At 32.8% G+C, this 25,555-nt stretch overlaps 1 protein-coding gene across 1 annotated transcript in view; it reads left to right on the forward strand.

Annotated features, from left to right (window-relative positions):
* Positions 1 to 25,143, forward strand: part of drosha (drosha ribonuclease III) — a 44,798-nt gene extending 19,655 nt beyond the window's left edge. Inside the window, 18 exon segments of the mRNA NM_001110472.1 lie at positions 403 to 502; positions 1,772 to 1,879; positions 2,062 to 2,169; positions 2,873 to 3,011; positions 3,101 to 3,161; positions 4,253 to 4,312; positions 4,487 to 4,586; positions 5,331 to 5,433; positions 6,433 to 6,503; positions 9,198 to 9,242; positions 10,909 to 11,066; positions 14,196 to 14,301; positions 17,716 to 17,857; positions 18,065 to 18,147; positions 19,497 to 19,600; positions 20,717 to 20,809; positions 22,772 to 22,818; positions 24,834 to 25,143. Of these exon segments, the coding sequence (NP_001103942.1) occupies positions 403 to 502; positions 1,772 to 1,879; positions 2,062 to 2,169; positions 2,873 to 3,011; positions 3,101 to 3,161; positions 4,253 to 4,312; positions 4,487 to 4,586; positions 5,331 to 5,433; positions 6,433 to 6,503; positions 9,198 to 9,242; positions 10,909 to 11,066; positions 14,196 to 14,301; positions 17,716 to 17,857; positions 18,065 to 18,147; positions 19,497 to 19,600; positions 20,717 to 20,809; positions 22,772 to 22,818; positions 24,834 to 24,949 (1,744 nt within the window). The 3' untranslated portion in view covers positions 24,950 to 25,143.
* Positions 25,144 to 25,555: the final 412 nt, after the last annotated feature.

Genomic DNA, 25,555 nt, shown 5'->3' on the forward strand with positions numbered 1-25,555 from the left:
AATCACTTGTGTGTGCCTCTATTTGAAATAACCAACTTTTTGATCTGATGATAATAACGTGCCTGTGATTATTGAATCGCTTCTGGCATCCGATCCTTTCATAAACAGACAAACGTGAGAGTGAAGCGCAAAAAACGGAGAAGCCCGTAAAAGCAAAAGATCAAATTATTCTTTCACCAACCTAAAATATGATCAAACTGCCATGTATAACTATTATCATCACCTTTTGAACGATGTGAATTTTCCTTAAAGACTGTTAAATTTAAAATAATTATTCACAGTAAGTGCCCATGATATCAATATTGTGCATGTTCTTTATCACAATATAATAAATGATTGATTATTTGCATATGTCTGTAGTTGTTTATACTGTATATTGTAAAAACACTGCTTTCATTGCAGGTATCAAAAGTTGTGGAAGAGTTATGTGAAGTTGCGACACCTGCTGGCCAACAGCCCAAAAGTTAAACAAATTGACAAACAGAAGTTGATGCAAAGAGAAGTAAGTGTCTGCAAATGTGGTTGACATACTTGTAATTGGCTAAGGTCATCAACGCTTTAAATAATAAATATGGCAATGGAAGTAAGACTGTATTATTAAAGTGACTAGAATCTAGTACACATGATGATGAGAATCAAGTTTACATATCCTACCGGGCAAAAGTTTGAGGTCAGGCGATTATTTATTTTTATTTTTATTTATTTTTTTACATTTTTTTTTAAAAGAAGCTTGTTAAGTTTGTTAATATTTTTACATTTTTTTAAATAAGCTTAAGTTTGTTAATATTAGAGATGTCATGAATTTTTGCCCACCAAAAATTTATCAGCCGAAAATGTTGTCATTTAATGGACCCTCCAATTTTTGTGGCTTCAGTCATTGTTGAGGTACTCTTTTAAATCTAGAAGCATCAACAACTTGTATTAAAATATACAGTTGAAGTCAGAATTATTAGCCCCCTTCAAGTTTTTTTCTTCTTTTTTTTTTAAATTTCCCAAATGATGTTTAACAGAGCAAGTAAATTTTCACAGTATGTCTGGTAATATTTTTTTCTTCTGGAGAAAGTCTTATTTGTTTTATTTTGGCTAGAATAAAAGCAGTTTTTAATTTTTTAAAAACTATTTTAGGGACAAAATTATTAGCCCCTTTAAGATATATTTTTTCTTGATAATCTACAGAACAAACCATCATTATACAATAACTTGCCTAATTACCCTAATCTGCCTAGTTAACCTAATTAACCTAGTTAAGCCTTTAAATGTCACTAAGCTGTATAGAAGTGTCTTGAAAAATATCTAGTCAAATATTATTTACTGTCATCATGGCAAAGATAAAATAAATCAGATATTAGAAATGAGTTATTAAAACTATTAGGTTAAGAAATGTGCTAAAAAATTATCTTCTCTCCTTAAAACAGAAATTGGGGAAAAATAAATAAGCGGTCTAATTCAGGGAGGCAAATAATTCTGACTTCAACTGTATATTGTTATCATTCAATATGGAAAGTAATTATCTAGATTCCATTTTTTCCATATCACCCAGCCGTAATCGCCATGACTGTTTAAAATGGTCAAGATGTTTAAAAATTATGCTTGTTTTGTCAATGAAATGTTAAGTTAGGTAATGACTTTCATGGTGCTACATGTGCTGGGGTATGAGTTACAAAGGTACTTTATTTCACATTATTGTTTCTTTAAAAAGTCCTTCTGCTAATCTGCTGTTCGTGAAAGCATGGGAACCCTGATACATTGTTCTAATGGTTCTGATTTACAGGAAGCTCTCCAGAAGATCAGGCAGAAGAATACGATGAGAAGGGAGGTCACAGTGGAACTCAGCAGTCAGGGTTTCTGGAAGACTGGCATTCGTTCTGACGTCTGCCAGGTACATGAACATACACTCATTCAATGCATATATTTCAAGAATAGTCTAATCTGCTGCCTTAGGTATTGTGTATGTTGAGCTTTAGTCTAAACCAACACAACCTGGCTTATCATTTTGTAAAGCACAAGTGGTTCACCACAATTTTATCTTCTGTAAAGCAGCGGATTTGATCTTTTTTGCAGCACGCTATGATGCTTCCTGTTCTCACCCATCACATCCGCTATCACCAGTGCCTGATGCATTTGGATAAGCTGATTGGTTACATGTTTAAGGAACGATGCTTGCTGCAGGTAACACAGACTAAGTAAATCAGAGAAAAAGTCACAGTAAACAAAAAGCAACTCTCCCAGCTATCAGTGAATTATCTCATGTTGAAAGCCACTGTGGTACTGCATAATGTAAATCATGATCTGTGTGGGTTATTTATGGGGCAATCCGATGAGATTAAAGGTACGTCTCTGTTCCGTTGAACATGATGACATCTGCACTGTACCGCATTGATCCAAATCAGTATTTTAGATTTTAAGGATTTCTATAAGCAAATGTGCTACAAAATAATGAAAAATTTTGCATTAGGAAGATATAAAAACACAGGCAGAGCTGTGATAAAATGAAATGCTATTGGTTGTTTTTTTTTTTTTTTAATTGCTGAAGCTATTATATGTCCTGCCTAGTCTTCGGTTAAGATTGTCAAATAAAAATTGCAAATTTCAAAGCGCTTGATGACTTTTAGAAAGAGCAGCTAAACACCAGTTAAAATGATCATGAGATATTAAATGTTATATTTTTATAGCTTCTATTTAGGAATCAATTAAAAAAAAATGCTCAAACAACTAACTTGAGAAATATGCTTCACTTTAAAAGTAGAAGATATCATCAACGGTAAAAATCTAAATTGAAAACGGTATTATTTTTAGTTGTGTGCTGTTAAATGTTCATATTTTTTTACTTCTATACCATTTAATTCTTGCTTTGTGTTTCTTACTTCTTCAGTTGGCAATGACTCACCCCAGTCATCATCTTAATTTTGGGATGAATCCTGACCATGCTCGCAACTCTTTGTCCAACTGTGGGATACGCCAGCCAAAATATGGAGACCGGAAAGTGCATCATATGTACATGAGGAAAAAAGGTTAGCAAATATTCTTGTAAATGTATGTTAGAAAATGTTTTTAATGTAAGTTGTGTATTTTACCGACTGATTTGTCTCTTTATCATAAGGAATTAACACCTTGATCAATATAATGTCACGACTGGGCCAGGATGACCCATCACCTTCCAGGTTTGTGGTTTGTCATTATATTAATGAGGTCATTTGGTTGTGACTTGGAACATTTAGTGCCATATGTACAAAATTAAGCAAATTATTGTAAGAACGCAATCTTATAACAGCAGAACTTCCTCTCACTTTTACTACACACTCTCCGTGTTTCTCCTGCTAACAGCAACTATTATAGCTGCTAAGTGCATAGAATTCTGCAGAATTTTAGCCTGTGATTGAATGTAGTTACTTGTGTAAATGTGTGTAAATTTATTTAAAATGTTCAATTGATTTATTTACAAAATTATTTAGTATTTTCTGTCTTACAATAGATATGTTTTATGAGAGACTTGCTCTGCAAATACAGATAGATCAACTTAAATTAGTAAACATTAAATAAATGTTAAAAGGTATTATTTTTTTATTTCATTAAGTTTTTAGATACGATACTCCCAAAATCATTACGCACAAGTTCACAGACTTTAAAAAAAATTCTGCACCGAAATGGCAAAAATGTTCTGTCTAGCCCCAGTTAATGACATGAATTTTAAGGAGTGTAAAGTAATGGTACAGTTTGAAATATCAGTATATGTACAGCAGCAGTCTTAAGTAAACAATGCATTTTTTGTTTACTATTGTCTTCTAATAAATATTGTATTTGAAATAGGAGCTTCTACAATATCAACTATGGCTTTTTCATTGGTCATTTTTACTGCATACTTTGGTAACAGTACAATAAGTAAGGTTGTATTTTATAATCTGTTTAAAAACAGTGAACAATACAGTATTAATTCATATTTGTTAATGTTAGTTAATGGAAATAAAGTTGTTTGTCGTTAGTTAATCATGTTAACTCATGCATTGTGCATTACTGTTTATATTTTAATACTGCATTAGTAAATGTTGAACTGTTATTAAAAAATGCTGTACAAGCTTTGTTCATTAGTAGTTCATGTTAGCATTTACTAATGAAACCTTATTGTAAAGTGTAAGATTATTATTGTTTTTTTTTTTATGTTCACACCTAAAGAAGGATTTTATTCAGACTGTTAATAAATGTGGCTCTTGGTGTTCATTAATAAAATATAAATGGATTTTTGTCTGTCAAACAGGATCAATCATAATGAGCGCTTGGAGTTTCTTGGAGATGCAGTTGTTGAGTTTCTGACTAGGTGGGACCTCTGACCTCCTGTTACCTTTGCTTTAAATGTATCTTTATGCAGAACATGTCTGAGTTATTTTTTGAAGTTTCCTTCTCATTTTAGAGTAGCTCTTTCTCCTTTCATACAGACAGTTTTTGTTGTTGTTAGTTTGTTTATTCGCTTAGTGTTGTTTTTCTTTTCCAGTGTGCACCTCTACCACCTATTTCCAAGCCTAGAGGAAGGAGGACTTGCCACATATCGCACAGCAATCGTTCAGAACCAGCATCTTGCCATGCTTGCCAAGGTGACTGTTTACCTAAATGTTCCCTGTGCTTTGGAAAGAAAGAGTAATAAAATGTATGGCTGTTAAGTCTCTCTAAGAATAACAATCAAAAGCTATGAGTGGGAGTTGTAATAAGAAAATTGTGTGGTTTTGTGTTTATTAATCTCATTGAATTAATAAAGGCAGTTAAATCTTCTCCTTATTTACCAAATGCTATAAAATGTCCTTTTTTTCTGCTCTCTGGCCTTTGGAGCATATTTACTTTTTATCGGATCACATCACTGTACTTTTCTCACAAGATCTGCAAGACAATTGCAGCTTTTGGTAAATCACAAATGTTATTTTTTGCTGATTTATTGTGCAGCCCTATTCCCACCTACAGTACATAAAAAATATAGCTAATTTAGAATATAACAAATATATATTGTTGTAATCTCACTAGGAAACGTTCAGTGTTTGCTCAGCCAATCAAACACTGTCCGGAGCATGCATATTCATTATCTTGTGTGTGACGTCAGAGTCTGTTTCAATTGGCCACTTATAGCTTGCATGTGATTTTGTGCTCATTGGATTAAATAAATTGACTGTATTGTAACACATCAGATTACATGAACAGATTGATGGCATCCAATCACATACACTGTTCATTTGCCTTCCAATGTAAGATGGATGTGTTGTTTAGCACATAATTTCTTTGAGTATTTCTTTTGTTTGTGAGTTTTGATATTTTTTTTATTTATATTCATAATTGTTTTGGATCCCCAGAAACTGGAGCTGGATCGTTTCATGCTATATGCCCACGGCCCTGATCTGTGCAGAGAGTCAGATCTCCGGCATGCCATGGCAAACTGTTTTGAAGCCCTGATAGGTTAGTTCTTTCTCTTAAAGTCTGTCTCTTTGTTTCATTTCATGTGTCTCCCAACACTCTTGTCAAAATGTTGATACTGATATTTATGTTGTTTATGTAGTACTAATAAATATTTACACAAACTAAATATATATATATATAAATTAAAAAATACAACCATAGGTGTGTGCTCAACATCTGAATGTCTTCAAAACAGCCTCGACTTAATATGAAGTTTTAATACAACCTAAGCCAACTGTTAAATTTACAATGATTATTTCACCACTGGATTTCAGCACTTTAAATATGCCACCAAGATGTTGTAGTGTGTGAGGCCTAATGAATAAGATCAAACCAACCTTTACAGTCCTTTTGAGTAGTTCAAATATTGATTCAAAATTCTTAAAGGAATATAATAATTCCTTGTGATCCTAAACAAGTGGTCTGCAACAGCATTAATATCTGACCCATGCCCTCAGCCAGATTATTTTAAAAGCACATGCCAGAAATGGTTATTCATAAACACTTCATCATTTGGTGATTTTGCCTTCAAAATAAAAGAATGAGAACATTTTTTTTGCAGAAATGTTTTATTTTAAGATAATTTGAGAGCTTTTATTTGTTCTGAAAAGTCTGAAAGACGTTTAAAAGAGTTGATGGGTGGATAAATAGACACCCCTCTAAAACAGACTTATTAAGGCACACAGGCTTTGCCTTCAACTGTACAGTATGTGTCACTACTCTGCTTTTATTTGTCTGTTGTAAAACCCAGACATTTTAATACCATAGTTTACATTTTTAATACCCTCTAATTACAAAATATACAATATTATGCCCAAGACAATTGTAGTTACATTTTTCTCAATTATTATTTTATTATCTTTTGATTATGCTTTGGCCCACCATCTAATTGCAATTATTATTATTATTTTTTGCCTAATGCCAAACTTCTTGCCGACTCCTTTCATAAACCTTTGAAAAGTACTGAATTTGTTTAAAATTGATTTGTGTTCGTTTTAGGGGCTGTTTACCTAGAAGGGGGTTTAGAAGAAGCCAAGGATCTCTTTGGAAGACTGCTGTTTAACACTGAGGTGAGCTTTATGTTCTTGTGTTTTATATGTTCATAAAAATTTTATAAATACATTTTTACTGCTTGAAAAGGCATCTTTGGATTTCTTTCCTTTCTTTGGATATAAATAAGCCACTGCTCTGTTCAGGTCTAAAGCATTCTTGGATGTTGATGCATAAGTGAATTTGTTTTTCAAATGTTTGCTGATTCGTGGGCTGACTAGTAGCTGTTGTGGATGTAGATGGTTCTTTTCTGCTGAAGAGAAAATTTTTGTGGTTTTAAAACGTTTCAAAACCTGGTTTTAAAACAATTTATTGGTTCAAGTTGGGCACAGGACAATTTTACATTTAAAAATTAATATGTTAATTCCTAAAGAAATAAAAAATGGTTTAAAAGTTGCTTTTTTTGAAAGCTCAAAGAGTTGTTTTTTCTAAAATAAATTTCAAAAACTAAATAAATTTACTTGGCATCACATGGAATATCATAGATCAGCAGTCTGCATTAGGATCGCTACTGCATCAGCAATAAAGGATAGTTCAACCCTAACGCCACTTTCATGTCACACACGCAAGTAGAGCAGCTGCAGTTTGTGCGCAGTGCCTAGGGAGAGCAGAAGCAGCTCACAGGCATTTGTCTTTCACATCAACCGACGCAGCAACCTTCTTGCTGTCAGGTGACAGCACTGCCTACTGCGCCACTGCGTCGCCCATAATCTATAGTTTTAATAGCCTAATATTTAAACAAATATAGTTGTTGCGACTTTCAAGTTTGGCTTGAGGGTGTAAAAGAAGTAACAATTGATTTGATAATTTTGTGGTGAGTTGGTGGCTAAATAGCAAAACAACAATCAAAATACTACAAAAATAAATGAATTTATTTACAAAAGTGAAAAGAAGTCAAACAGCAAAACTATTATATACAAGATCTCACAAAAGAAAATTAATCAATCAATGCATATTATGGATGGGGAAACAAGAATTAATTGGTGCCAAATAAATTAAAGTAATATAACAAAGCCCCAAATTTAGCTGAAATTTACCCTCTAAACCAGTGGTCACCAAACTTGTTCCGGTGTCCTGCAGATTTGAGCTCAAACCCTAATTAATCACACCTGAACAAGCTTATCAAGGTCTTACTAGGTATGCTTGAAACATCCAGGCAGGTGTGTTGAGGCAAGATGGAGCTAAACCCTGCAGGGACACCGGCCCTCCAGGACCAGGATTGGTGACCCCCTCCTCTAAACTATCAAATTCAAAATAAACAAACAAAACATCTTTAGCGTTTTCACGCTATAACTAAAACTACTCTTCTAACCAAAAATACAGAAAAAACGTACAGCGGGTGGCGCTCCCTTCTAAACTAGTGTGCTTTAGAAAGTGGAGTTATTTCCGTGATGCTAGGTGTATGTTATGTTGCATCTAAACCGCCAGGGGAAGGCTGATGCCAGAGATCAGGGAATCGTCACATACACGCATACAAGACGGTAACAACGACCAAAAACAAGAACAAGACCAAAATCAAAACTCTAAATTCAACATCATGGCAAAAAACAACAAGCCAAAACACACATAAAAAGGCAAGCAAGAGAAAGCAATTAAGACAGAAAAAGCTTCCCCGCTCGTGTCCCTTTAAACTTTGAGCTTCCATCCTAATTGGCAGCGAATGTGATGACATCACAGGGTGTAATAGAGATTGACGTCTTCACGGTCTAATGAGTTATTGGAGTGGGCGATTCTAAGAATCGAGAGAGAGAGAGAGAAAACACAAAAGCAAAACATATATATATATACATATGACTGTAACAATAGTTTTAATAGTTATTATACATAATCGAGCTAGTGCACAACTTAAGCAAATCATATACTATAAATTGTTTTCATTGTTTTTTTTTTTTGTTTTTTTTTTGGGCCTAAACAAATATTTGTTGTATTTTTTTCTTGTTTAAGTTTATGTGATTCACTATATAAAAATCGGTGGATTTTATTGATGCATTCACTGCTTAAAATTGCCACATTTTAATGTCCTTTAATGTATTTTTGGTGATTGTCAATGCATTGTCACTTTATTTGAGCTCTGCTTATGCTCCACTGTGTGCAGTATGAAAGCTCTAATAATCTGTTAACATGGACCCCAAAAAAACATGTGCTGCTTACGCTCTGCTTGCGCTTATGGTGTGAAAGAGGCTTTAGGGTGCGTGTCCACCGAATATTTTTTGGGCTGCAGAAAAGCAAGTGATGTTGTAAAAATGCTCATCTATGAGTGTTATTGCAGTGCAGTGTTTTTTTGTTCTTTTGTTGCTATGATATAGAGTGTCCCCGCTTTAGCGTTACAAGTTTAAAATCTTTAGCAGATTATTTGTTGACCCTTGCGTGGTGTTGTCCCACCAATCCACCACTGTGATTGGATGGCTAGCTCAAAAGTATAAAAAAACAAATGCTCTGCTCGAGGAAAAAAAACACTTTGGTGGACATGCAGCCTAAAATGTTTTTTCTAATTACAACATTGGCGTGATGTACATAGTAAAACTGCACTTCAAAGTCTAATCTAAACTTTAAAAATACATAGTGATTAACTAAAAATATGATTCTTGTTGCCAAAAGGTTGTTGACTGAAGTCATTCTTGTCTAATTTCAGATTCTTTTGTGTACAAATTCTTCTCAAGTAGTCTATGCTGTTGTTAATGTAGATTTTTTTTTTTCCTGTTTTTGTCTTGCAGGACATGAGAGAAGTTTGGCTCAACTACCCACCTCATCCTTTACAGGTGTGTGCACATATCACTTCAAATGTTTGTCATGTACCTGTGTAAGACAGACATGTACATACACGTGCTAGTCACTTAATTATCTAGAAAATTAATGATAAAATGCAGTAAATGGTAAAATTATTTGTACTACAAACTGGTGTTCATTATGAAAGTTCAAAGAATTCATCTGGAGAAAGTAATAATTTGTTTTGTTTGAAGTTAAATAATTTTAAAATATATACAGTTGAAGTCAGATTTATTAGCCCCCTTTTAATTTTTTTTTTTTTTCAAATATTTTCCAAATGATGTTTAACAGAGCAAGGGAATTTGCAAAGTATGTCTGACAATATTTTTTCTTCTGGAGAAAGTCTTATTTGTTTATTTTCAACTAAAATAAAAGCAGTTTTACATTTTTTAAAAACTATTTTAAAGTCAAAATCTACAGAACAAACCATTGTTATACAATAAACTGCCTAATTACCCTAACCTGCCTAATTAACCTAGTTAAGCTGTATAGAAGTGTCTTGTAAAATATTATTCACTGTCATCATGGCAAAGATGAAAAAAGAAATCAGGGATTAGAAATGAGTCATTAAAACTATTATGTTTAGAAATGTGTTGTAATAATTTAGGGGGGCTAATAATTCTTCAACTTTATGTATTTTTGAAGGTTAATATTATTAGCCCCTATTACAGGGTTGGTTTACCCAAAAATAATATTTTACTCACCCTCAAGTAGTTCTAAACCTTATTTTTTAAATTCTGTTAAAAGAAAATGTAGATACTTGGAAGAAAGCTGAAAATCGGTAACCATTGACTTCCATTGAAGTAACCAAAATGGTTACATGTTTCTCTTTAAATCACTTTTGTATTTAACTGAATAAAGAAAGTCAAATATGTCTAAAAACAAGTTAAGGGAGAGTTAATGACATAATGTTAAGTTTTGAGAGGGCTATTTTGTTTTGATGTACCAAGTTAACCTGCCTATTTACCCTTATAAAACTATTTAAATCCTTTAATTGCACATTAAGCTGAATACTTGCATCATGTAAAATAACAGGTACAATATTATGTAATGTCATCATGGCAGAGAAATTATTTACTTAAAATTAGTTTTTAAATCTTAAATTTTTTTTTTTTTTAAATGTCTTTGTTAAACTGCAGTTTGGAAATAAAAAAAATTTAAAAAATGTATTGGAGGGCTATTAATATAGCCTTAATTTTTATTGAAGGTAAATAGTATTTGTATTTTAATAAAATGTTGGTTGAAATAGTTTAAACTGCTCATTACATAATGCAATTATGCCTCCGTAAAATACTTTTTTTTTTTATTAAAAATATTAAATTAAAAGGGTCTGTATGAGTTTAGGAATTTTGTAATGAAGCTTTAAACTTGTAAATGTTTATTGCCTATAGACATTCTGTCAATTGACAAAAAGGATAAAGGAATGTTAAAAATATGTTGCAGCAAATTTACAAGTGGATTTGTGGTCCAAAATGTCATGGAGTAAAAAAGACTTTAGGATGAGTAAATGACAGGATTTTCAGTTTTATGTTGTTATATACATTACTGAAATTTCAGCTGTTTATGTGCCATTTTATAATAAAAGATGTGTATAAACTTAATTGTACTAATGAAATTGTTATACATATGTAATGTGTAAATGTTCTGCTATACGTCTAGGTGCAGGAGCCCCTGACTGACAGGCAGTTGATTGAATCCTCTCCGGTTCTGCAGAAACTCACTAATTTTGAGGATGCTATCGGAGTGCTGTTTACTCATGTACGTCTCCTAGCGAGGGCCTTCACTCTGCGGACAGTGGGCTTCAACCACCTCACACTGTAAGAGCCCCAGTCCTTCTGTGACTTTGTAAAAATAATTTTTTGTTTTGGGTTATTTATTTTTACATGAACATCACAATTACACTAGACAACCAAATGCATTTGTTTAAGTGTTTTAGCAGACTTGCTAATTCTTAACACCAGTCCTCGGGAGGCTTGACCTAAAATTAAAATAAAATGTATACATATACTCTATTATAAACATTATAAGCACATAAAGATTATAAGTCTTTCAGATTATCACACAAAGAACTTGTTAAAAGACAAAAAAAATATGCTTAAAAGATAAGCTGTAAACAACCATAAAAATTGCGATATAAACTTTTGATGAAAAATTTAAGCTCATGAGTGACGCCAACCAAACCACGCAATGCTCCATCTTTCACCCCTATTTTTTCGAAATATAAGTACACATTTTGTAAGTATAAGTATATATTATTCATTATCTAAATCATGCTACAACTTAAGCCCCTGTCAGATCACACGAATTTGTCCAATTTCGACATGATTTTTAAATGACAAATGGTTGTCTTGAAACAAGATTTAATTGTCTTCTCGTGTAATGTGGCATAGTTCATGACAACTGAAAACATACCTGCGATGCTTCATGACACTACCGCATAAAGTCTAGCATGTTTAGTTTTTTTTCTAGTTTTTCATGTCGAGTTCCGTCACGTGGGTGACGCTGTGCAATTGGATTACACAGGGGCGCAACTACACATATACTGAGAGGTATGCGGGTTCAAGTTTTGTAACTAAAATAAAATAGTTTTGAACAAAAAAAGTTACCAAAAGGCCTGATGTATCAATATGACACATAATAAATTTATAAAAACATGTATATTGTATAAAATGGATCTTGATAGAAGGATTAAAAACATTTCAGTTCCAAAAAATGTGAATATTCGGACAATTTGTTCATGTGTCAACTTTAACAGGGTTAAGAATCATTATAATCAAGTATATAATATTTATATAGGTGAATTTTTAATCCAAATATTTTATCTGAAATATCGGTTTATGTGAAATAGGTCTGTACTTACATAAACATACATTTTGTGTGATCCCTCTTATTTAGGCAAAATAATTAAATAATTAATAATAAATAATAATAAATAAAGAAAAAATTCAGATTAATCTTATAACTTTTGACCTCAACTCTACTGTATGTATGATTTGACAGTTTTATTTTGATAAAAATTGTAAAAAAAATCTAAAGTTACATTTACATGAACACTTTACACTTGGCTCTGCGACTGCATGTTATTGTGTTGTTTTTGAATTAAAATGTGTGTGCCAACGTATGCAACTCATGGTATAATTTTTTATTTATTAAAATACAATATTATACTCATACAAAATGCAAAAAAAACATTTTTAACAAAACATATTTATTTATTTATTTTTTTTATTTGAAACTTTTAGTAAGGATAATTTCAAAAATAGTTTTGGCACAATGGCGCCCCCCCATGTGTGGCGCCCCTATGCGCCGCATATACTGCATACCCCCTTTTTGCGCCACTGGGATTACATCATTTCTTGATTATATTAGTGGGTGCTGCTGTTAATGTGCTGGTCAGGTAATCAAAAAGTAGGCTGCATATTTACTTATGGGTGGGTCATGGGTGAATAACATTGGTTAAGCAAACTTTAATTACCTTTTCTAAAATATTAAAGTGTTTAAGCTATTTTATCTGACAGACTGGCACAAATATGCAGATATCTCCATTTTCAAAACGAGTTTTTGAGTTCTCTCATCCTTCCAACAGTGCTGCGAATACATTGCAAAAGCATTTCCTGCTCATTTAAATGTGGTATAAATAGTGAAAATTGTTTAATATAGGCTTCACTGAAACTGAAAATTTCACCTTAATTTTATTTAAGCTAGATTATTATTTTATTTTACAAACCAACACAATCTCACGGCAATTCATGTTTTGACACATATAGCGGACTTATAAAGTGCATCACCTCAAATCGTTATTCTTGTTTATAGATAACTGACCAACAAAGGAAACATTAAAATTAAGTTCAAAATTATAGCAAGCAAAATTCATTCCAAGAAAAATATATGAATTTTATTTTTGTTTGTGCCCCTCCACTACTCAACTATACGGGTGGATGATTTGTTTCACTCTAAGGAAAAAAGGATTTATGAATGCCTCACTGTGATTGTATCTCAAGTCTCAGTTATATATTTGCACATTTTTTAATATGTTAATATTTGAAAATAATCCATCTTGAGCATCTGATTTTCCTTGCTGCTGCTTTTGTGCTTTCATGGCTGGAAAATATACATTTAGATTTTAAAGAAAATATCTTAATATTAAAAAGCAATCATAAGTTTGATCCTATCCATGTCATAAGGAATGCCCTTAACTAATGTAGTTATTAGTTGACTGTATTAGTATAAGTATATTAGTATGAGTGTTTACTGAGATTGAAAAAAAAGATAAAAAAATAAATAAAATTGAGATAATAAATATTGTTATAGCAACACTTGTGACTGCTTTGGGAAATAATGCTCATAGTAGACGTCACAGGATGACTGATCGTGAAGGACCGGAGTCTTGCACATACAAGTATGTATGTATGTATGTATATATCTGTTTGTGCAGTGCATTTTTAACTCTCCACAAGTTCTATTTGGCTTTAAATATGTGTGTTTGGGTTTGAAATGTATAGTCAGTGCCACAATAATTTCACTTTGTTTTATACTTTTGTCTTTCTTCTTCTTTTTTCTGAATATGTATTCATTTTATGGATTTTGTATTAATTACACAATTTACATTTGCACGATAATGTTTGTTTTAAGTGTTAAGAATTATTTAGAGTTGTGGTAGCTCCTTTTACATTGTTTCAGAATATATTAAAAATATGTGACATTTGTGCATACTTGTGGCATTCTTGTATGTGTGTTTTTGTTTTATTTTAAAATATTGCAACATTTAGTCTGGTGTGACTTTTCTTATATAGTAGGTTAGAGTATCTTTCCAGCACCAATAATTAAGGATTTAAGTTTGAGCCATAATATTTATGCACCTTTCTAGTCTGGAAATGCAACACCGTAATTGTATAAGTAGTTATCTAAAAAATAGATCTTCATGCAACTGATGTTCCTGTCTGCAGAGGCCACAACCAGAGGATGGAGTTTCTTGGAGACTCTATCATGCAGCTTGTGGCAACCGAATATCTCTTCATCCACTTCCCAGACCATCACGAAGGACATTTGACAGTAAGGATGTCTATATAATTTCTTCATTTCATGTTAGCTTAACTTCCTTTTTTATTTCAGTGTATTTTTTTAAAGCAATAGTTCGCCCACACTAAAGTGGTTTCAAACCTTAATGAGTTTCTGTTAGAAACGTGTTACAATTGACTTTCATAGGAGGAAAAGCAAATAGTATGGAGGTCAATGGTTACAGGTTTTCACTATTCTTTGTATGTATTAAATATCATCTTTTGTGTTTAACAGGAGAAAAAAAACTGATCATAATGAAGTTATGACGAAAAAATCTTTAGTTTTGGGTTAATTATTCCTTTAACTCCCTATTTGCTGTAGTGATCATGAAGAGCTATATTTATCCTGTGTGAGATATTATCCAGGTCACCATGCTTTGATCATTTCTTAGAATTCTGGATATACAGTTCAAACCAGAAGTTTACATGCACTCTAAAAAATGGTACATAACTATTTTTTTAAACACTTACTATTTTAGGTCGGTTAAGGCTGATTTATACTCCTGCGTCGAACGCACGCGAATGCTAAGGCACAGCCTACGCGTTGATGCATAGCTTTTTGCCGTGGCCGTCGGCGTCGCTAACGCGCACCTCTAAAAAAAAATTAACTACACGTTGCAGCAACGCACACTAGTTTATTCCAGTCACACCAAAAATTCGGGACATTAAAGTTGGTAAGCTAACTTTTATGGACAAGAAATGTACAAATATATTTATAAGAAAATGTCTTATAGAGGAATGCTATCCTGGTCCTATTAAAAGAAATAATATTTTCCAACCTTTTAATAAGAGTTTAGTTAAAAAAAATAATGATATTCCTCTTTCTCCAAAATACAAACAAGTACATTTTAAATAATGTGAATTTTAAATGTTTGTAAATTTTACACTAGTGATATAAAACAGTTGAACATCTAATGCTTCATTGTAATTTGGTTAATCCTTTTTGGTCTAATGTGGAAGTCTGGATAAAACAATAAATTTCAAGGTTTCCTTCTATTTGCTGGGACATTGTGAAATTTGGTGTACATTTGGACGGCAAAGATGATGACTTCTTCTGCAAATTGTTTACTCATTTTACTTAAATGCTTCATCCACAAATGCAAAATTATGAAAACAGCTCCTCAATTAATTGTGTTTAAAAAGGAGTTTGCCACCTGTGTAGAAGCTTTAAAAATAATGAAAGGCGAGAAGGCTAAAAAATTATAAGATTTGTTCTTAGAATATGGTTTTATTTAACCCCTTACAGAGTTTCTGTTTGATGTCTGCATGGTATATTGTTATTATTATTATTTATTTTTTTATTTTTATTTTTCTTATTTATTTATTTTTGTTAAGTTATTTTGTACATTTGTATTTTTATTTTATTTTTGTTTGGTTTGTATTTAATTCACTGTATATCTGACATGTCTCAGTCAGTTTGTGCAAAATTATGTTTGGACTGAGTTTTGTCTAAATTGTTATGTTTTTGAAAGGCAAATTAAAAAAAATAAATAAATAACCTTGCAGCGATAGCTTTTATGCTCTGTGATTGGTCGTCTAGGTAGCGCTGACGAGTCTGGGTGGGACTGAGAGCCGTGCAAGCCTGATAGAGCGAGTGTTTACAAGTGTAGAGTCCCTTGAAGGAGCTCCGGATGGAAAATTTTGTTTTGTGTTTACCTCATGGTTAAAGTTGTTGCCCGTCTGCCGGTTCCTGCCTCAAAATTGGCGAGTTTGAGCCACTTGTACATTAAGGAAGTGTTCTGAAAAGAAAAACGCCAGCGAAGAAACTCAACACAGTGGAACATTGTTTCGGAAGTGTTATTGCAGAACAACAGAAACAGTGCGCAGAATTATAAATGCAAAGCTATGTGCGTTGCATTCACCATGAGTCACTTGCCGATCACTTGCACAGAAGTATAAACCAGGCTTTAGGATTACTTAAATGATTTACAATTGCTAAATACCAAAATAATGAGAATTTTTTTTATGAATTTCGAGACATTCAAAAATTAAAATAAGAAAATTTTCTTGGTATTTTTTAGTTTTGCTTTTTAAACTGAAAAACTTTGGTCAAATGTTTTGAATATCCTTTCACATGCTTCTCAAAATAGTTTGAAGGATTTTTGGCCCATTCCTCTTAACAGAACTGATGTAACTTGAGTCAGATTTGTAGGCTGTCTTGCTCGCACAAGCTTTTTCAATTGACAAATTTTCTATAGGATTGAGATCAGGGCTTTGTGATGGCCACTCCAAAACATTCGCTCTGTTGTCCTTAAAGCACATTTTAACTAATTTGGCAGTATGCTTAGGGTCATGGTCTGTTTAGAAGAGATATTTGTGGCCAAGTTTAAACTTCCTGGCTGATGTCATGAGATGTTGCTTCAGTATTTCTACATACTGTAATGTTCTTTCTTCATGATGCCATCTATGCTGTGAAGTGGACCAGTCCTTCCTGCAACAAAACAGCTCCACAACATGATGCTGCCACTCCCATACTTCAAAGTTGGGATGGTATTCCTTGGCTTGTAATCTTTACCCTTTGTCCTCCAAATGTAACACTGGTCATTATGGACAAACAGTTCAATCTTAGTTCCATCAGACCACAGGACATACATTCATTAATTATCTTGTAAGTTTAGCTGCTTTATTAATACGGGGTCGCCACAGCGAAATGTACCGCCAACTTATCCAGCAAGTATTTACGCAGCGGATGCCCTTCCAGCCGCAACCCGTCTCTGGGAAACATCCACACACACACTCATACACTACGGACAATTTAGCCAACTCAATTCACCTGTATTGCATGTCTTTGGACTGTGGGGCAAACCGGAGCACCCGGAGGAAACCCACGGAAGCGCATGGAGAATAATCTGGCTTTTTTGTTGATTTTTCCCTTGTTGTCACACAAGGAAGCTGTGTGTTTGAGGTTTTTCTTAAATACTATTCTACAGTTTTGCGTCCAATTAACTCAGATGTTTTCAATTAGCCAATCAGAAACTTCTAAAGTCTTCATACAATCATCTAAGCTTTTACAGAGGCACAATAATCTTATTGTATATAAACTTGACTTTCAAGAAAAGTTATAAAAATTTCTCAAAAAAAATAAAACTCTCTCATTATTCTGCTATTAAGCATAACAGAAACAAATTTGATAATTTTAACTTGCCTTAAAAAAAATCACATTAACATCTGAATTTTTTTAAATGGTTATGTGTCTTTTTATACAGTGTATGTAAACTTCTGGTTTCAACTGTATAATATAATTTTATATTTAAAAATTTTGAATTTGGGATCTGGAAATTATATACAGTATTTGGTAATCTTTTTAGTTGGTTACATTTTCGTATATGAATCTTTAGGAAGTAAAATATATAAATGAGGTATGTACATATTCAAGACGAATTGAAAATGTTTGTGTGCTTTATTGTAGCTCCTGCGCAGCTCATTGGTAAATAACCGGACTCAAGCGAAGGTTGCAGAAGAGTTGGGTATGCAGGAATTTGCCATTACCAATGACAAAACCAAACGACCAGTTGCCCTACGGACAAAGACTTTAGCAGATTTGTTGGAGTGTAAGTGTGACATTACTATATTTAAATTATTTCAATAAAAACTTTTTTGCAAGCTAAAATCCTACAGAAATGTAAGTATTTATTTATTTATAAATGATTTTATACAGCAGTATTATTATTTCAGATACAGCATTTATATTAATCTAAAATACTTAATGTTTATTGTGTGGATTTCGATTAATTTGTTGTTTTTTTCTCTAACTTCAGCATTTATCGCAGCACTTTACATAGATAAAGACCTGGAATTTGTGCACACATTCATGAACGTTTGCTTCTTCCCACGACTCAAGGTATGACAAACTAGAATAGAGATCAGCTAAGAAATAGGTTAGATTATTTTATTTTATTTTATTTTATAGATGGGCATCTTTTTTCATGTTTTGCAAAGTCAGTGTTTTAAAGGAACTATACCAAGGATACTTTCCCACTAGCACTTTTAGTCCACACCCGGGTTCGTTTGACATTAGAGTATGGTACGTTTAGTTAGTGTGAAGGTGTCTTCTGAACTTGGGTGCACACTCGTGAACTGTACCCGAGTTCGCCTAAAAGAGGTGGTCTGGGGTACAGTTCACGTGAACTCTGGTCCAGTTCCCTTCTAGTATGAATGCAACTATACAACAAACTATCGTTTTCATAACGTTCATTCATTCATTCATTCATTCATTCATTCATTCATTCATGTGTCTGTCTGTGTGTGTGTCTGTGTGTGTCTGTGTGTGTCTGTGTGTGTCTGTGTGTGTGTGTGTGTGTGTGTGTGTGTGTGTGTGTGTGTGTGTGTGTGTGTGTGTGTGTGTGTGTGTGTGTGTGTGTGTGTCTGTCAGTGTCTGTCAGTGTCTGTCAGTGTCTGTGTGTGTGTTTCTGTATTACATACTGTACTTTAGTGACAAGCTGGACTGAGCCAGGGCTATTACAGTGATAATTTCTGCTTGTCTCCTCCAAAAACAGCTTTTGCAGACAATGCATTATGTTCTGAACGTTTACAATATGTTTGCGGCAGATGGACGAGAGTCGCTTTCTGTATGTCTAAAACCAAAAGATTTATTTTTTTCAGATTTAATTATTAGTAAGTACCCCTAAAGTAATTGATACTACTACATTAAATTCTTGTGATTATAAGGAACCTCTATCTGTTACAACTCAGGAGAGGAATATAAATTGGAATTAAACAAAGTTTTTTTTTTTTATGTCCTGCTTCTCATAAGTCAAACTATTAAATTTAAGGCTAAATCACATTTAAACTTAATACCTGATTTTCATATAAATTATAACTCTTTTAAATGTAATAATCTACTTTTCAAGTAAGTTTTTACTAAGTTTTGGGTGAAACTGAAAATTCTCTCTTCACTTATCTCAAAGCTGTTAAACTTTCTTTATTCTGTTGAACATAAAATAAACTTCTACAGAAGAAAGAAACTAATAAGGGTAAAATATATAAATTAAAAATAAGTACAATTAAAATTTTGGGTTTCTATGCCTTTAAACACTTAAATTTGCTTGAGACATTTTCATTTAATTTTTGAACAGTGAAAATGACTAAATAGAAGACAATAATTTCTTCTGTAAATATTTTAATTTGGAAGTCACTGAAAGTTAAAAATAAATAAACACGTCTGTTTAATTTGTTCATTTATTGTTTCAGGAGTTCATCTTGAACCAGGATTGGAACGATCCAAAATCACAGCTGCAGCAGTGCTGTCTAACCCTGCGGACGGAAGGCAAAGAGCCAGATATTCCTTTATACAAGTAAGAAGCATGTTTCCATAAACATCAATTAATTTCTTTGGTATTCATCTCTCTCTTCTTTCTGTTTTAAGATAATTATAATGAACCTAAAAAGTATATGGAATATAGATGTCTGGTCATAGTGAATGAACATCAAGGGAATATTTTTTTTCGCTTGTGAAAGCATTTAAACTCCATTTTATTTATGTATAATGGAGTTTAAACCCTAACATTTTATTTTGTGCTTTGTTATTTTTCTTTTCTACATCAGTCTGCACCCCATACCCATAATGACAGAGCAGAATTCGATTTGTGAAGACTTTTACATTTTTAAAAATGAAAAAAACGTCATTCATCACATTGCCTACATTTACATCACGTTTCTCTTGGTCACCTTTTGAGACTTTTAATCCGAATAAAAGATGCATTGATTGTTCTCTTTATTTTAGTCCAAGGAATTTAGGCAAGCATCCCCTATTGTTGTGATTTTTGATCGATCGATTGATTATTGTATTTATTTAAGAGTATTGGAGGCCTTTCAACATGACAGTGATCTTAAGTGACTCCAGATTCTATTCTTGATCCGAAAATGTCTTAAAGATACCGCACTAGAGCATCTCTGGAGAGTTTGCTATATAGTAGAAAGCGCTTTATGTGACTATATACAAAAATAAAGTTATGGTCACATTTTTGATACACAATTCACACCATTAACAAACTATTAACATAGAACTTTTAGCTCAAAAACTACTAATTATCTGCTTATTAATAGTTGGTAAGTAGTAGTTGGATTTAGGATCTTAAGTACATAAGTACTAATAAACAGTTAATATATTAATAATAGGCAGGTAATAAGCCAGTTATACATTGTGTGAATAATGTGTTAACTCAAACTAAAGTGTTACCAAAGTTATATATTTAACCGTTTATTGATAGCTGTTAATGTATGTATATAATGTAAGTATAATTTACATTTTTGGGTCATCAGCTTTTTAAAATCTTATTTAATCTTTTTTCTTTTTTTGTCTTTTTAATTTCTTTAATCTAATGTAATGATAGTATAACAAATCTTTAGCTCCATATAATTGTGCCATTCAAGTTTGTTATTATTTTTTTCCTTTTATCTTTTATCTATAGAACACTTCAAACTGTTGGACCCTCACATGCCAGGACCTACACGGTGGCAGTGTATTTTAAAGGTGAAAGGATTGGCTGTGGAAAAGGACCAAGGTACTAATAAACATATATTTTACCCTATCTTTCCTAGATCACTGCATATAATGTCTTTTAAGTTTTAACATCATAGAAAAAATTGGAAAGTATGTCATTCTCTTTGAACTATATCTAGTGCAGGGTTGCCAGGTCTTTTTAACAAAACTAACCCAATAGACGAATTACCAACCTACATCACACGGGTTCCCGGTTGCAAAAAAAGACCGCCTGCAATAGAAAACATGTTGTGTTGTGCGGTAGGATGCCAAATTCTAAAAATAGAAAACTTAAATTTTACCATAAACCACACTGCTTTAATGCAAACTGCAGACATCTTTGGTAAAATGGGAGCTGAATAAAGTGACGCCTTTATTAGAAATGCTCGACTCTGCAGTTCTCATGTTATATCAGGTAAGTTCATGCTATGCTGAATCGTACACATTACTCGTTTTTGATTGCAGAAATGATTTCAGCAAAAACAGTTGCATACGGTTAATTAAACTGCACACACTGAATGATAAGAATGAAACGTGAAAGTGTAAGTTATTAAGGTAAAGTTGGTTTTATATTCAAACATTCATTGAGTGACAACTTGTGACACACTCCCTATATTGTTTAACACTGTACTTTGAATATTTGGTCTGAAATAACCTGCAAGTATGACTTGAAAACAACATTAACACTTTATTTGACTGAACAATGTTGTACTTTGATGGTCATTGGCTGCTAATATGATTTCGCTATTTAGAGTTTGCAAATAATACTTTTATAAAATTATTTTATCAAGGAGAAAGTCCGAATGTGTGAATATAAAACCAATTTCGCTGTCAGAATGCAGTTGTTTTGCTTGTTGATGATTTATTACCCAGGCCTTTGTAGGGATTGAATATTCTAAAATTAAGCAATGTGTTAACTTTATTCATTATTCAATAATCATCTTTAATAAAAATAATGAGAAATAGGATGATGAGAAAAGGATAAACGTTGAGTCATGCTAAGACTAATTGGAAGGTAGAAATCCGAATCCTTTACCTTGTACAGCTTCATCTACTTTCCTTGTCTTTGGCTGGGCAGAAACGCAGTTTTTAGCACTACAAAGTGTTGAATCTGGTAATCTTGCACATGATCACACAGAACAACTTTGGTGGCATCTAAAGACTTGTAAGCCTTTAACTTCTTCTCCTGTAAAATCACTTGGAGCTTCAATGAGATTGTATTTTTCGGGCTGGATGCATGGCCATTTCATCTTATCCGATATTTATTGGAAGGGTGCTATCGCAAATGGATCTGTCAGATGAACGCCGCTCACTTTAACGTTGATTTTACCGAATCACTCTGCTTATCACTGGGTGTTATAATACACTGAAAGCATTATGTAAATAATATAATATGTAATCATTATATCTTATTTCTAAGACAACAACAAACTCTGTACTGCATCGGATGTCATTCCCTTGCTGTAAACGCTAGCGCTCCCGTTTTTTTCTGCCACCTCAATGCGAGTGCATCCTAAATGTTTACAAACATGGTAATTCGTCTATTGCAATCCCATACCAAATAGTGTGTGACATTTCGTGCTAATTTAGAAACATTACTATGTATTGATTTAATAGATGATGGCTAATTATGCTTTTTAACAGTTCTTGTTGACTGAGCCAAAAATACACATGTAAGTTGTAACTGTGCAAAAGGTGGTGTGATATATTTGTGAAACATTTCGTAATTGTGACAATATAATAGTTCTATTATTTAAAATTAAATTAGCACAGTAACAAGTGTTTTGTTTCTGTATGTACATGGCTCTAATTATGATAGTTTCAATAGAAGTGTTGAAGGTCAGGTATTTAAAATGAGAGTTCTAAGTAGATGAAAACTCCTATTCACTTGGTTCTTAATTAGCTGGTTTGTAATTAGGTCAGTACAATAGTGATGATCCATTGTTTGTGATGCTGAGCATTTATAACTATTTAATTCCAACAGCATTCAGCAAGCTGAGATGGGGGCAGCCATGGATGCTCTGGAGAAATGTAAGTTACTTTTAATACCTAATGTGTTTAGCTCATGTTTAGCATATATATATAGATACAGAGATTAATTTGACCTTGTTTGTTGCATACACAAGCACCTTGAAGAGATGGTTCACCAAAATAAAAAATTACTTTAACTCTCCCTAGGACTAGGGCTGCACAATATACTGTTTGAGCATCGTTATCGCGATATGTGTATCTACAATAGTAAAAAAGTTTTTGTGCTTAGATATTGTGTTTTAATCCGGCTACCACGACAAATATATTTCAAACCTGTGGAAAGTACTGTAATTTATAGTTTTTTTATAAGGTGGTGTAATAAATACATTTAAATTTTTATTAAGTGTTGTTCACATTAAATAATAATAATAACATTATTATTATTATTAATATTATTATTATAAAAAACATTGGTTTAAAAAGTATTTTGTGACACCCATATCCATCATTAACTCTGCACTGAACTGAGGCATTCATTTTAGGCCTATATAAACTATAAAATGTCTATGCAAATTAATGCAAAACTACATGTAAAATATGTATAAAAAAAAACAAATTATTACTTACTACACAGTGTTTCCTCTAGGATTTTTTCCGGCTGTGGTGGCAGACCTTTTACACAGATCTACCAATTACAGTATCTATGGCGTTATTTCAATGACAAATGTCGTGAATGCAGCATTACAAGTCGAGATCGCATTTATTTAATACAAGCATGCTTGCGTGCCAATTTCCTCTGTTCGTGGACAACTTTTCTTGTTTGCTCTCAAATAAACGCTGCTGAAGTGCGATTTAGTGCATTTATGTAATGAGCATGTCTCCACCATTTATTAGATTTGCTAGGAATATTTATGAATGACTTTGACAGACCTACAGAGCAGCATTAATGCATCCTAAAGTAAAGTGAAACGGCTATAAACTCCAGGACGATAAAGTCATTGTATGCAGAACCATAGACCTTAATCTACAAAGTATTATGAAAACTGTGTTCATCTTACCTGAAAGCTACTTTGTGTTTGCTGGCCTCACACAGGCCGGTCAGTCAGTCAGCATGTCACCGTAAAGGATTAAATAAATAATGCACAGCACTACTGCGTTTACAAAAAAGTTTCCGCTGTTATAATTCACCTACCTTTTTAATATGTTTTGGAGCAACCATATCCCGCTTTTTAAAAAAACAACGAGTGAATGTTTTGAGCGAGAAGCTGTAATGTAGCTGTGGTGGGATGAATTTTAGTGTGGCACCCTGCCATTAAAGAATGAATGTTGCAGAAACCATGCTATAGTAGCCTATAGCCTATAAAACCCTTGTCTAAAACCCTAATTTATTTATTTATTTGTTTATTTATTTAGACCTACTTATTTGTAGGTATGTTTGTACTTTAATTTTGTTTGTCTTTTATTGCTTAAATTTTACTTTCCAAAATAAATCCTCAATTCATTTAAGTTTACAATGATAATAAAGCTTGTTAAAAGGTTTTTGATGAATAATGAAGGAATTATAATGCTTTGTTTTATTTTTTCATCTTTATTTACGAGTAGCAAATTATTTACAGGTACTGTATATTTCTCTCCGTTCGCATCCGGTCCCTTTTTTCCCCCTGGCGACGTAGTTGCAAACTGCGGTTATACCTAAAAACATGTTCTTACTCCTTTAGTGGGGCCGCAGTAATGATCTTTAAAGTGTCAGCCACTGTATATGGAAACCGTTTGTCTCAAAGTTCATTACTTGCATAGTGAAGCCCATAATTACCCTTGAATTTCATTTCATAAAACTTTAAGCAAGTTTATATACTTATTCAATGCTGTGTGTGTCTTTGTGTAATTGGCAGTAAGTACTGCTGACTCGAGTGCATACAAGTAAAACTTTAAAAAGACGATTGCAATCCACTGAAATGTTTAGTTTTTTTTATCTCCCCAAATATGGAAGTAATGCTTTGATGAAGCAGCCATTATAGTCCTAAAGTTTATGAAAGTCTTTTTCTATATCCTGATCTTTTCCTCACCCTCTACAGATAACTTTCCTCAGATGGCTCATCAGAAACGCTTCATCGAAAGAAAGTACCGTCAAGAACTGAAGGAGATGAGAAGAGAGCGAGAGAGACAGGAGAGAGATAGTGATGAAGGATAGAACAGCAGAAAGTGGAGAAGGAAAAGCATTTCTTAGGTAGAGTTGCAGGGAGTAAGTCAGACAACAGCAGGCAGAGGAAAGCAAGTATGTTTTAATTTTGTTGTTTTGTTGTTCTGTGTATAAATCTGTGTTTGTTTAATCAATTCATATTAATAAGGTTTTAAAAGATTAAAATTTACATTAACTAACCATCAGTTTTTGGTGTATATGTGTTGTTATGGTTTTGGTCATTGGCTTTTTTATGCACCTATTATTCAAAACAATGCCTTGGTATTTCCTTTTCTGTTTGGTTAAAATTACAAAATAATTTCAAAATGAGAAGCAATAATGTGCTTGTATGAAAGCAGGGCACATTTGAATAAAAAGAATGTGTGTGTTTGGTGTATACGTCAATAATAAAAAACTAAACTAATGTTGATTTACTTGCACAAGCAAACAATTAGAGATAAACATTTGTTATTTATTACAAATGATGACAAAAGTTTATAGACACTTAATACGTGACTCATCACACATGATCTGAAATTTAACAAACAAGTAAATTCAGTTGTTAAATCCAGTTTTTCCATTTACGACTTGTGGAAAGTCATTTCTCTCTTTAAGTGA

This window comes from Danio rerio, chromosome 12, assembly GCF_049306965.1.
Source record: "Danio rerio strain Tuebingen ecotype United States chromosome 12, GRCz12tu, whole genome shotgun sequence".
In the NCBI taxonomy this organism is placed as follows: domain Eukaryota; kingdom Metazoa; phylum Chordata; class Actinopteri; order Cypriniformes; family Danionidae; genus Danio; species Danio rerio.